This window comes from Otolemur garnettii, unplaced genomic scaffold (assembly GCF_000181295.1).
Source record: "Otolemur garnettii isolate 467f Iridium unplaced genomic scaffold, OtoGar3 scaffold00104, whole genome shotgun sequence".
Taxonomy (NCBI): Eukaryota; Metazoa; Chordata; class Mammalia; order Primates; family Galagidae; genus Otolemur; species Otolemur garnettii.
The window spans coordinates 7,247,727-7,261,981 of record NW_003852499.1 but is presented as its reverse complement, the minus strand read 5'-3'; the positions used below and the strand labels follow the sequence as shown (position 1 = coordinate 7,261,981).

Here is a 14,255-nt window from a genome sequence, read left to right as displayed (position 1 = left end):
GGGACAGCTTGAGGCTCTGTCTCAAAAAAAAAAAAAAAAAAAAAGACTTTCTTTTCATATGCATCAGATCAGGTAAAAAAGAGGTATCAAAATATATGATTACAAAGTAATGAATATTTAAAATTATTCTTGGTTAGGTGGCTTTCAATCATTAGGTCAATGATCCCAAAACGATTACTTTCTCTGTTCCCTAGTTATTAGTTAAATATGAGTACTTAGATAGTATGTCAAAGTTGGGGTCAGAATCTAACTGAGAGATCAGCTAATCTCCCTTATAATCACATCTCTACTAACTGGCTGCATGAATTGGTTCAAATGTGCTGGAGAAAAGATTTAAGTATCCATGAAAGCTTCCATAGAATGAAGCTGCTAATAAGAACTTTGAAACTGGCTGGGTGTGGTGGCTCACACCTGTAATCCTAGCAGTCTGGGAGGCAAGGCAGGTGGATTGCTTGAATTCAGGTTTAAGACCAGCCTGAATAAGATTGAGACCCCATCTCTACTAAAAAATAGAAAAACTAGCCAGGTATAGTGGCAGATGCCTGTAATCCCAGCTACTTGGGAGGCTAAGGCAACAGGATTGCTCAAGCCTAAGAGTTTGAGGTTGCTGTCAGCTGTATGATGCCATAGCACTCTACCCAAGGTGACTGAGTGAGACTGTCTCAAAACAAACAAACTGCTTTGGAACGGTTTTCTAACATACTTTAGCCCTCTTTTACTTTTGAACTAATTATAATTCTGTTAATAGTACCATAATTTCAAAGGATAAAAGCTGTCTATTGTCTACTAAAATAGACACACTGGGGCGGTGCCTGTTGCTCACTGGGTAGGGCGTTGGCGCCTGTTGCTCACTGGGTAGGGTGTTGGTCCCATATGCCAAGGATGGCGAGTTTGAACCAGGCCAGGGCCAGATAGCAACAAAAAAATAGCTGGGTATTGTGGCACCTGTAGTCCTAGCTAGGCACCTGTAGTCCTAGCTACTCGGGAGGCTGAGGCAAGAGAATCACGTAAGCCCCAGATTTGGAGGTTGCTCTACTGAGGGTGATAAAGTGACACTCTGTCTCTATAAAAGAAAAAATAATAAAAATAAAAAAAATAAAATAGACATACTATTGTTCCTTATAAAAGATTATGATTTAACTGTTTCTTTGGTTATAACCATTAGAAAGTTCTTTATCCTAATATAGAGATGTGAAATAAGAACCTTAATGAAGGAGGTTACTACTTAGATACACTCAAGCATCAATACAACATTTACATTCATCTTGGGTGCAATTATGACCAATTCATTCATTAGAAGGAATACTCTAAACTTTACTGAACAGAGAACAATGCGCTTTCTTCCAATTGCTCAAGAGTTTGGTTAAATGCCATGAGCAGACATGGAAAGCTAAATGTTTACCCTTATGAACAACTATAAATGAAGACTACTAGTACATAGCAGTATGGATTACAAAGGAGTTTCTACTTTCCCCATAGACTCAAAAAGAGGCACAGTAAATATGGGGAGAAGGGAAGTCAAGGAAGCAAGGATACCAGGAAAGCCTTTGATGTTTAACAGAAATATTAGGAAAGCCTCAGAAATTTAACAAAAACAACAAATGTTTAATAGATTACATATATAGTTGGAGAAAGAAACAAAAGATGGGATAGATGAAACAGCCATGGCTGACCTGAACCAAGGCTTTTTACCTGAAAGCTGGGGACTTTTATTCCCCAAGGAACTGCTGCGACTAGATTTGCTGCCTTTGCTTTTCGTGGGTCGCCTTCTTCTCCCTGAAAGGGGAGCAGCTGGGGGAATGATGACAGCAGGGGGAACCTTGCCCAGTTTGGTATACAAAGATTCAATTTCGTGTTTTTGGCGACTCTGCAGGTCCTGAATCTCTTTAAGATGTCTATGAAAGATAAACAAATATAACCCTTTTTGTTCAAACAAGAATAACATACTCTTAAATCTGTATTCAGATATTTTCTAGTTACTAATAAACATTTTACCCGAATATACTATACCATGAGATTCTAGCTTGTCAACTCACCTCTCCATTAACCAAGCCATATCCCAACAACCTCCTAAACCAACAAAAAATGATTGATAATGTGTTAGGGGAAAAAGAACTCCTGACTTTTGAGGCCACATGCAAGACATGTGAATTTGCTACTTTGATCCAAACTGCCAAACAGAATTAACAAAATGTGCCAACATAATGATACTGTCCAGTGCCATTACTAGATTCATTTGGTAGGCTAGTAAACAGCCAAGAGTGGTTAATAGCAATAAAAAGTGGCTCGGCACCTATAGCTCAGCGGCTAGGGCATCAGCCACATACACCAAAGCTGGTGGGTTCGAACCCAGCCTGGGCTTGCCAAACAACGACAACTACAACAACAACAAAAAATAGCTGGGTGTTGTGGGGCACCTGTAGTCCCAGCTACTTGGAGGCTGAGGCAAGAGAATCACTTAAGCCCAAGAGTTTGAGGTTGCTGTGAGCTGTGACGCCATAGTACTCTACCGAGGGCGACATAATGAGACTCTGTCTTGAAGAAAAAGTCATAAAAAGTGCTATTAATAAAAATAATATTATAGCAGCAATACAAAGTAGTCCTCAGTATACAAGAACCTAATGAAAGCGTTTGCATATCTCCTTCTCTTTAAAAGAAAGATATCAGCACACTGCAGTGAAAAGAATACTAATCCTGGCACTGAGATCTAGGTCTTAAAACATTATTTGCCATTTTTCTTTCAAAGGAGAAAATACACTTACTTTTCTCGTAGTCTTCGTAGTTCTAACTTTAAGTCTTCATCTTCAATATCTGACTCATTATCACTACTCATGTAAGAGGAGTTGAATGAATTACTAAGGCTTTGACTTAGAGTTTGGATAGGAAGGCTCTTTGAGCACAGCTGATGAGGGGAGCGTGGACTACCTGAACCATCATCCACATCTCTGCTTAGAAAGGCAGCCTCCAGATCAGAAGATGGCCCATTTAGATGTGAGGGCTCTGACAGTTCAGGCTTTTCTTTCTTTGGTATCACAGCAGGAAGAATAGCTTGTTCCAAATCCACATAAGGAGGGGATGTCAGTGTTCCCTCTTTTTTTGCCTCAGCAATCTTATCTTCAGTTCTTGATACAGAGAAACGACCCACTTTATTTGCTGTACTTGATACCTGAAAACGTCCAACCTTGGTAGGCTGCCCAGTTTCTGACTTTGCCTCTGGGGCTGGAGTTTTGTGGGCACTATCTGGCACATCTGAAGAGATACTGTGAATGGTTATCCCATTAGGTGCTGGCTTAACCACAGTACTCTCTGGACTACTACTAGATAGCACCGAGGACTCTGAAGTACTAGATTCAAAGTGAACCGACTTTGCATCTTCTGGCTTATTTTTACCCTCTTTCTGGGCATCATCCATTGCAACTGAAACCTGATGGAAAAACAAAAACAAAGTGAGATTAAAAGCCAAAGTTCTAGGGGGCATGGTTACTCATGTCTATAAAATCCCAGGACCCTGGAAGCCCAAGGTTAGAAGACTGCTTTTAGGCCCAAGTGTTAAAAAGTTGCAGTGAGCTATGAGGATGCCACTGCACCCCAGCCTGAGTGACAGAGTGAGACCCTGTCTCTAAAAATAAAATAAAACCAAACAAAATAACAATAATTAACATGAAACTGAAGTTTTCCATCATGGACAAACCCCACACCCCCCCCCCCCCCAAAAAAAACTATATGTACATACATACATATATAAATAAAAGGAATCATTTTATTTTCTAATGAGCAGTCCATCTTTGTGAAAATAAACCATTATAGAGAACATAACTGTACTGAGACGCAGACTGAGTAGCTGGCTAAGCTTATTAAGCAAATTATTTACTTCCATATCTCATGTCATATGCAAGTTTTGTTTATTCACAAAAACCATATAAAACTATAAACATTAAATCTAATACCTGTTAAATGCCAGCTAAGCCTGAAGAATGAATACATCTGGGAACTAACAGGAAGTTCCAGACCCTTGCTCATGTATTACCAATACAAACTCCCAGAAGTCCAACTACAAACTCTCAGAAGCTTGATTTTATGAATAAGAAAAATATCATCTACTATCCCCAACCCCAAGGGCTATCAGAAAAACAATCTGAAAAAAGTTGTGAAAACAGACAATGAACAAAGTCATACAGTATGACTTGATGATGACTCATAAAAATCATCCTAATCACAGAAATGCTTTTATACACAACGATGTTTACTGTTACTTTACTTATGATATTGGATTGGATGCAACCTAAATGAGCAGGAATAGGAGAATGGTAGATAAAACTAATAGATGGGGGAAAAAGCTACAAAATATTCAGAGCTGGAGAAATCGTGGTCAGTTTTAGAAACACACCTGTGCATAGACTAAGGAGTGGAAGGTGATATACCAAAAAAAGTAATCTCGGGAGGAAGGTGGGTAGATAGTACAACTATCTGTTTCTTTACTATTCTAAGTATTTTACATTTTCTTTAATTATTACATATTATCAAAAGAATTATTACATATTATTTTAATTAGGGGAAAATGGTAAAAAGAGCTATAAAAGTACTATGTAAAAGAAATATATCATTGATTTAGCAATTATGTCCCAAATCGGTAATATCATACAACTCCCCCCAAAAGAGGGAATAAAGGCAAAGAAAAGTGATCATCTTACCTGAAATCGTCCCATCTTAAAAACACCAGCTCCTGAAGTAGTTGCTAAGACATGGCCTTCTGTACCCTGAGAAACTGAAATACATAGAAGAGAAAAACAAATTTTCTCTTTTAGTTAGTTTCTTTTCTCTTTGGCTAGAAATATAGCAAAATGGTCTCACTCTTGCTCAGGCTGGTCTTGAAATCCTGAGCTCAAGCAATCCACCTGCCTCAGCCTCCCAGAGTGCTAGGATTACAGGTGTGAACCACAATGACTGGCTAAAAATTCATTTTTAAATGAAAACTAGCTAATTTTACATTCTCAATGTACCACTCAGGTGATTTATCCTAGAATAGGACAGTCCAGTTCTCATTAGTAACCAGTTCTGAGCAACCAGTTTAAAGCCACCTAAGTCCTCCTTTGTTTGAGTTTTTTCCCTAAAGATATTGTAGACCTGTATCAGCATATATTTTCCTTTTGTGTTTTCGAATGCTTCACGAATTTGCGTGTCAACCTTGTGCAGGAGCCAGGCTTATCTTCTCTGTGTCATTCCAATTTTAGTATGTGCTACTGAAGCGAACACAGCATATATATTTTTTATTTTATACAGCAAGTAAAACAGTAATGATTTAGATGTTTTCACACAACGATGTATCTTAGAGACCATTGCATAGCAATACTTCATTCTTTTAAATGGCTGCATAATGTCCAAACATTAGACATTATAATGTCAAACAATAGACATTATGTAGCCATTATAATGATCTTTCAGTGTGCCATATGTATATTTTGGGGGGGGGGCGGTTTTTGGCTGGGGCCAGTTTGAACCCACCACCTCCAGCATATGGGACTGGTGCCCTACTCCTTTGAGCCACAGGTGCCGCCCCCAGTGTGCCATATATACATATATATATATATATATATATATTTTTGTAGTTTTTCGCCAGGGCTGGGTTTAAACCCACCACCTCCAGCATATGGGGCCGGCACCCCACTCCTTTGAGCCACAAGCGCCGCCCAAGTGTGCCATATTTTAATCAGGTTTCTACTGATGAACATTTAAGTTATTCAGAATTTCTTGTGATTTTCTAAGTAAATATTTCTTTTTTTTTTTTTTTTGAGACAGAGCCTCAAGCTATCCCCCTGGGTAGAGTGCTGTGGCATCACAGCTTACAGCAACCTCCAACTTCTGGGCTCAAGCAAGTCTCCTGCCTCAGCCTCCCAAGTAGCTGGGACCGTAGGCGCCCACCACAACGCCTGCCCGGCTATTTTTTTGTTGTTGTTGAAGCCATCATTGTTGTTTGGCAGGCTGGGCTGGATTCGAATCCACCAGCTCAGGTGTATGTGGCTGGGGCCTTAGCCACTTGAGCCACAGGTGCCGAGCCCCTAAGTAAGTATTTCTAATATATATTCTCTTATAGTTCTATGGAATAAATACCTAAGAATGGAAGTATTGAATCATTTCCAATTGAAACTTCTATAAATTGATTTCCATGGAGGCAGTGCCAAGTCACTGGTGGCTATTAAACCAGTCAGTTACCAATGAGAGTATTATCTGTAGTTTTACTTTGAATTTGTCTTATCATTAAGGAAGTTAAGTACTTTCATGTCAAAGTTTCTTTTTCTATACCTTGATTATTTTTTGATCCATGTTGAATTTTAGGAACTCTTTACATTAGATAAAACCAGTCCTTTTTGTGATTTGAATACACATACGCCTCTCTCCCCAAATATATACATATATACATAATTTCTCCAGTTTTTCATTTATCTTTGCACTCAATGGCACTTTTTTCCATGCAGAAATTTTTAAATCTACTATTGGCTTGCTCTACATTGGATAGTAAACTTAAGAACACCTTCCTCTATTATTAGGAAATAGCAAATTATATCTGTGGATCAAATTCAGCCTACTGCTTGTTTCTGTTAATAAATTTAACTAAAACAAAGCTAGTTCAATTTTGGGCTACAACAGGAGATCTGAGTATGTTCCAACAGGGAATGTAAGGCCTTCAAAGCCTGAAATTTTTATTATCTATCCTTTAAAAGAAAATATTGTCAACTTTGCTCTGAACAGTTGAAAATAAAATCTCTTTTTAATGTTTTCTTTTTTTTTTTGAGACAGAGCCCTCAAGCTGTCCTCCTGGGTAGAGTCCCATGGCATCAGAGCTCACAGCAACCTCCAACTCCTGGGCTCAAGCGAGTTTCCTGCCTCCGCCTCCCAAGTAGCTGGGACCACCATAGGCACCCACCACAATGCCTGGCTATTTTTTTGGTTGTAGCCTTCATTGTTTGGCGGGCCCGGGCTGGATTCGAACCTGCCACCTTAGGTGTATGTGGCTGGCGCCTTAGCCACTTGAGCCATAGGCGCCGAGCCTTTAATGTTTTCTTATAGTACTGTTTTATGATATAAATGTATGTGCATAAATTAATTAATTATTTTGAGACAGAGTCTCACTCTGTTGCCCTGGCATCGTCATAGCTCACAGCAACCTCAAACTCCTGGGTTCAAGCAATTCCTCTTGCCTTAGCCTCTCAAGTAGCTCGGATATATGGGTGCCCACCATAGCACCTGGCTAGCTTTCTACTTTTAGAGATGGGATCTTACCCTTGCTCACAATGGTCTTGGACGACTCAGCTCAGGCAATCCTCCCAACTTGTCCTCCCAGACTGCTAGGATTATAGGCATGAGCCACTGCACCCAGCCTTATGATATAAATTTCATCTTTGATCCATTTCAAATTTGCTTAGGTCTAGGCTAGCAATTTACCTTTGTTTCTTGCCATATTGCTATCCAATTATTCCAAATCACTTTTGCAATATCCCATCTTTTTCTCATCAATTTGAATGGCCACCTTTTTCATATTCTATGTTTCTCTCTTTTTTTTTTTTTTGCCTTTGAGACAGAGTCTCACTATGTTGCCCCGGGTAGAGTGCTGGGGTATCACAGCTCACAGTAACCTCAAACTCTTGGGCTTAAGTGATTCTCTAGCCTCAGTCTCCCAAGTTGCTGGGACTATAGGGTGCCTGCTACAACATCCAGCTATTTTTTTGTTGTAGTTGTCATTGTTGTTTTGCAGGCCCAGGCTGGGTTTGAACCCACCAGCCACAGTGTACGTGGTCAGAACCCTAGCTGCTGAGCTATAGGCTCCGAGCCTCTACGTTCCTTTTTTATTGGTAGTGGACTTTTAACTTTTTTTATTTATTGTCATTGGATATGTTTAAGGTGATAAAGGTGATAACATTACACCCTGATAATTTATTTTCCCCTTTAATATATCCATTTCTAGACTTTCTAGTCTATTCACTGATTTGCATGTGACTTCTTTTAAAATGAGAATGCCAATTCAGAATGTATTTGCCTTGAAAATAATGTTTAAACTGATGAATTGAAATTTTATATTTGTATTTTTATACAAATGTATGTCCAGAATATAAAAGCTTGTCTCTATCCCTACATATCTAGTGCCATAAAAGCCAAAGATTGTCAGTAAATTAACTTTTATAAATATAGCATGCTTGAATTTCTTAATCCCTCATAGGAAGGCCTAACTAGTAACAAAGAGTTTCGTGCTAAGAATCTATTATTACCCCCTGTATAATTCCCATCAATAACAATACAGTAGATTGATTACATTTGTTAATATTTTATACTTTAGATGTCACTATGAAATACATAAAAAGGTTCCTTATAATAGTCTCATATAGACCTACAGTCTCAATAATGTGTCTCCCAAACAGTAAACCCCTATAATCAATTATAGGTAGGACTGGAATTAGTAATATAAAAGGATGCTTCTCACCATCCTTCTGAGGCTGTGCTCCTGATTCTGTAACAGCTATTGGAGCCACCATGGACACAGGCTGCAAAACATAAAAATAGATGCCATAAAATCTTTAGCTTCAGTCATGTTTAAAATTTTTGCCTTGTTAGTTTATGTGATGGAACTAATTAATGTCTGAGGGACATTGCTTTGTTCTTTTTTCTTCTTATACCCTAAAAATAAGTCTGATATAAAGAAAGGCATCTTTTGTAAGAAGAAACTTTGAGTCTTAATCCTCTTGAATGCTTTGTTAATTTTTTTCAGAGGATATGTAAGAGTGTAACTGGGATATTCATAGAAATGTAGTTGTAATTAAAACAGTATTGTCTTAAGAAGTTTAGCCTCCTACAAAGAGTAAACACATAGAACTCATCTGTAATATGGTCTAATCAGAGATAAGACTAGAGAAGTGCTTTCAATTCGAATCTTTCCCATAGTTACGCTATTGGGTAAGTGTTAATCTTTTGTTAACCTGTCTCATTCCTGTTGGCTAGAACAAGCAGGGACTCTGAATATGTATTAAAGGTACTAAAAATGGTTTAGGTTACAGTTTGTGTTCAAGAAATATAATACATTAAAGTTAGGAGGGAATTTTATCGAGATTTTCAAAACTTACACCAACTGCAGTTGTCACTGTAATAGTCTCTGGACTAAGTGTTCTTCTCAATTGAGCGTCAAGGTCTTCTAGAGGTTGTTGGGACTGAACAAAAAGGAATACAGTAAATATAATTCTATGGCAAATTTCAGAGCCACAATATGTAGGCAATTTATATAGGATGTACTATTTTATGCTTTAGATTGGCACAACATACCATTTTTCTTCATATATATTATAAAACTCACTACACTAAAACTTAGTTACACTGCTTTAAGGATTATATGTCAGTCTATCAGCCGTAGAGTAATTCATGTTTTTCCATTTCAAAGGCCTTCGTTTTTAACTTTCTATATTTGGTGTTACTCAGAGTGATAGAAATGCTCTCCTCTTTTTAAAGACCAAGTCTAACTCTGTTATTTGGGTAAGAGTGCAATTGCATCGTCATAGGTCAACGCAACCTCCAACACCTGGGCTCAAGCAATCCTCCTGTCTTAAGTCTCCAGAGTAGCTGGGACTACAGGTGTGTGCCACCACATCTGGCTAATTTTAAAATTTTTTGTAGAAATGAGGTCTTGCTATGTTGTTCACACTAGTATCCACCTCTTGGGCTCAAACAATTCTCCCACTGTAGCCTTCCAAAGTACTGGGATTATAGGCATGAGCCAATATACCTGGGTTGTCTTCTCTTTAAAAATGTATCTCTGAAAAATGTACAAAGAGGTCCGTTGGAAGATTAACTATATCCAGAGTTTGATATTTTCTTTTTTTGAGACAGGGTCTTGGTTCTGTGGCCAGGGGACAGAGTACAGTGGCATCATCATAGTTTAGTGTAAACCCAAACTCCTGGAGCTAAGGAATTCTCCAGCCTCAGACTTCCAAGTAGCTGGGACTACAGATAAGCCCTACCACGCTCAGCTAATTTTTCTATTTTTTATAGAGATGGGGTCTCACTCTTGGTCAGGCTGATCTTGAATTCCTGGCCTCAAGTGATCCTGAGGCATAGTCTCCCGAAGTGCTACGTGTACAGGTGTGAGCCACCATGCCTGGCTTGCTCTATTTTCTTTCTCAGTTTTTAAAACCTGTCTGGAAACTTGTCTTTATGAATAAAAGATGGCATTAATATATTCTCTCATTATCATGGCATATTATTCTCTCCTTCACCCCACCAGGCTAAGAAGCAGAACTAGTTATAATGAATCTATCTTCTACCCTTTAAAAGGCAGCCAAGGTTTAGGCATTCCATCCTGTTATCTGGCCTCACTACCATCCACCCCAAGGCCTTAGCTTCTGCCCTTGCCATAGTCTCGAATCCTATATCTGTCTTGGCTTCTATCAACCTACTCTTACACAACCTTCATTTATGCCTCTCCTATAGAAGGCACCATCTACTTACCCCTTCACATGTCTAATGTGCTATTTCTTATCACATTTAAAACTTCTTTAGTTATCTGAATAAATGTTTTTAATGAGAAAACAAGTTTAAAACTAAAGTCCCAATTTAGAGACTTTCACCACCATGTACTTCTATCAAAATTCAGTAGCTGATGGAGTAGGCTCTCTTTTGGATTGCTACTTTAATGTGGCAAGTTCCTTAAATAATATTCTACTGTACTAGGATCAAAGAAGTGGGTTAAATTCAGATTAGACTTTTCAAGTAAGCAATTTACAATGTTTTTCTTATATATGCTTCCAAAATAAATTCCTAATTTAGTTTCAAAATTACTAGCTTGCTCCATGTCAGAAGCTTTTTCATAGTCACAATGGATGCATAATGAGTACTTTCCTTATGGAAATTCTACTACATGCATTTGTGGTGGGGTAGGGTGGGAAAAGGAATAATAATATACCTACCTATATGTAAGCTACTTACTTCATTAGGCCATCAACAAAACAAATTACAAACATTCAAGAAAAAACTAGCTGCACTGGACTCATGAAAAAAGGCTTACCAGTTATCAATGTGCTTCTTTCTTTCTAAGCAACTTTCAAAGTTAGTTTTGATTATATCTAATTTTTTATTTCCACAATGGCTTAGAACTTTCACATTTAAGATACAATTTCACTAACTCTAAAAAGTGTGAATAATAAAAGGTATTATTATCATGAGTCTAGCAAAATGTCAACTTTGATATTTTCTTATCAATATATAAGAAATATTAATCTCAAATGTTTTCTAAATGACCTAAAGCAACATCACAAACAAAATGATTTTGAAGCATTTTAAACAGGGCTTGTTTCATTAGGTACACTGTTTTCAAAGAAAGGTGTTATTAAGTCAAAGCCAAATAGGAATCAGAAGCCAAGATCATGCAATGAAGAATGTAAACAAGATTTGTAAAAGAAAGTAGAAGCACAGAAAGACATCTGCCAAGTCTTGGGGCACCTGAGTTAGTGAAGGTCCCGGAAAAGGTGGCAGCTGCTCACTGGATAGAGTACCCGTTGGAAGTTCAGTACCCACAGGCAACACCTATAAACAATGAACGGAAATTCAAGTCCATGAGGCACTAAAGAGTAAACTGACTAATCTTAATGGATAAACATAAGAATAAAATGTATCTAGTTAAGGCATGCTTATCACCTAAGTTATACTCTGGATCTGTCTTAAATAAAGGACATGGCAACCCATAGTATTATTATAGGGGTTACTATGACATACTCACAAAATGAATAGTAAAATACAGTAAAAGGTTGTTCCCTAGGGAAAATACAGAGAAGAGGGCTGTTATGTATATAAGAGGCACAGTCCAGCTACTCTTATACTACTTATTTGGCATAATATTATCATATCAAGCTTTTGCCAAGTAAAATAAGACTTTTCTAAGAAAAAAAAAAAAAACAGTAGTTGTCCAGAAGTAACCAGGAGAAAGGCCTTGGAAATCTAATATCAAGCAATTTCTATATTTTCAGAGAAAATTTCGTATTACTCTACTGTAAAAAGAATCTCACATCAATGGCAATTCAGAAAGATGGCTGAAGCATACAATACAGTAGACATAATACAGCTTTGTTATTTAGAGAAGATTAGAGGGTTGAAAATGGCAGAATGAGAGGAAACCTACTGCTGCAGAATTAGAAAATACATTCTGGATATTTTGGTTTTAGGATTAGCTAATTTCTTCTTCTTCTGTATTAATTTCATCACCAACTTCCAATTTTTTATAAACCTCAAATTGTACATTTATGGAAGCTATACTAAAGCAAGGAATTTGCTTCATTCTAATTGACACAAAGGCTGTCAACAGCTCTTAGTATCTATAGATTGCTAACAGATGCATGTAAATCCCTTTTGGGATACAGATTTCTTCAGTTTGTCCCAAATTGTAATATATTCCCGTATTTTACCTGATAATTACATACTTTTAGAAAATGGTATAATTAACCTGTAAGTCCTACCATGTTAATAAAAATCTGTTCAATGTATGTATCCCAAAATTGCCATCAATTTGTCTAATAAACACTATAAAGCCAGGTTCCTTTATGATTATATTTCTAATTTGCAAGGATGAGCTGAAAAATGTTCTTATTAGGGATAAAAAAGAGGATCATATTTGTCTGAATATTTTATAACAAGAATCTTACCGGAGCCTTAGCTAAAGGTGGCTTTGAGGGAGCCATTCCAGATTTTACTCCTGATGTAGTGCTGACGGGGGTAGGTGCTTGTCCGGGTGTGACCACTGGTATACCTGGCAAAGCAACTGTTCCTAATGGCAAGTTGGTTGGTGGTAAGCAAGTACTGGTGGTGGAAGTCATGAGTTTGCTTGGTGCAACAGCAGTGGTTGGGATGCCTGGTGTGACAGTGGTCTCTACGACTAATGATGTTTCCAGTGAGACAGAGGCATGTTGAGCTCCAGATGAGCTGTGTTCACTAAAGAGAGACCGCAGCTTTTCCTCCAGAGTCTTTATGTCATCAATTCCAGGAGCTTTGGGCTGTGTATCAGCATCTATTTCAGGACAGTGAGTATGGGGCTGGTTGGGAAGCAAAGCTGGTTGAGGCTGACTATGAATTAGTGTCTGCTGTACAGCAGGCACATTGGCAACTGGTTGTATCAAGGGTGGGATACTAGGTACTTGGGGTAATAAAGGTGTAGGTCCTGCTGCTTGGGAAAGAACAGGAGTAGAAACCACAGCTGATGGGATAACCAAAGGATGCACCCCAGCAGGCTGAGAAGCAGAACTGGATACTCCTGCTCCTTGGGAAGAACAAGAAGATGGTGCAGAGAGGGACAAAGCCAATCCAGCTGTACTGCTATGAGATGTCTTATCCAATGAGTGTGCACTAACCACCACTGTTTCAGCTAAAGTGGGAGCAGAGGTGCTGCTGCTAAGCTGAAGGGATGTCTGTGAAGCTGTGTTAGAAAGTGAAGTGGTGGCAGAAACTGATGTTAATGTGGCTACTGGAGTAGTACTGCCAGCTGCCTGCTGAGATGGTACAGCTGGAGGCTTAGCACAGGGGACAGCAATACTGCCTACTTTAGAGGCCGAAGCTATTGAAACTGTTATAGAAGGAAAAGTGCCTGTACTAGAAATAACACTCCCAGATGCAGGGGCTTGAACTGACTGGGATGTTGTAGTTACTGAGGCAATAGGAGGTACTGTGATACTTGAAACTACATTGGAAATTAGTGGTGATTCAGACACTGGTGGTATAGGGAGACCACCTGAAGTTGCCATACCTGTGCTAATGGCAACTCCAGCAATTGCTTTCTCAGTGGGGACTATAATCTCAGACTGAATCACTGACATGTCATTAGAAGGGCTGCTGGTTATAGGGATCGATACTGAAGATGTGGCTGCTGCTATGGTTGAGACACCAGCAGTGCTACTCAAGGAAGGAGGTACTACTGGAAATACTGGTCCTGTATGGGTAAAATTTGGAGGTGCCGTATTGGGTCCTTCTGTCGTCTGGGCATGTTTAAGTTCAGAAAAGGCCTGTTGTAGACTAAGTGATGAAGCAGAGTGAGACAAGTTCATTCCAGGGCCTTGAGATGTAGAGGCAGCAACTACAAAGGATAAAAATGTAAGAATCAGCCCATTTAAAAAGGTCCTAATTACCTGTTTGTGGATTACCAACAATGACGGGTACCAATAAAGTTTATAATCTACCCCAAGGAAATGACAGGCATTAAAACAGTATAGTCAATACTTTAACCAAATTAAGTCGGT

The 14,255-nt window shown here is 38.5% G+C and overlaps 1 protein-coding gene and 1 non-coding gene across 7 annotated transcripts in view; both read right to left on the bottom strand.

Annotated features, from left to right (window-relative positions):
- Positions 1 to 14,255, bottom strand: part of WNK1 (WNK lysine deficient protein kinase 1) — a 167,084-nt gene that overhangs the window by 11,769 nt on the left and 141,060 nt on the right. For 5 of the 6 annotated variants that reach the window (XM_003796448.3, XM_003796447.3, XM_023517128.1 and 2 more), the window contains 7 exons: positions 12,672 to 14,092; positions 11,476 to 11,559; positions 9,111 to 9,194; positions 8,474 to 8,534; positions 4,692 to 4,765; positions 2,763 to 3,424; positions 1,693 to 1,895 (listed from right to left, as the gene is read on the bottom strand). In XM_003796448.3, the coding sequence (XP_003796496.1) occupies positions 1,693 to 1,895; positions 2,763 to 3,424; positions 4,692 to 4,765; positions 8,474 to 8,534; positions 9,111 to 9,194; positions 11,476 to 11,559; positions 12,672 to 14,092 (2,589 nt within the window). The remainder of the gene's footprint in view (positions 1 to 1,692; positions 1,896 to 2,762; positions 3,425 to 4,691; positions 4,766 to 8,473; positions 8,535 to 9,110; positions 9,195 to 11,475; positions 11,560 to 12,671; positions 14,093 to 14,255) is intronic. The other variant, XM_023517127.1, reaches the window with a different exon arrangement.
- On the bottom strand, positions 5,149 to 5,256 carry LOC111727407. The gene has a single exon (XR_002774965.1). It is a non-coding gene; the product is annotated as a U6 spliceosomal RNA (small nuclear RNA).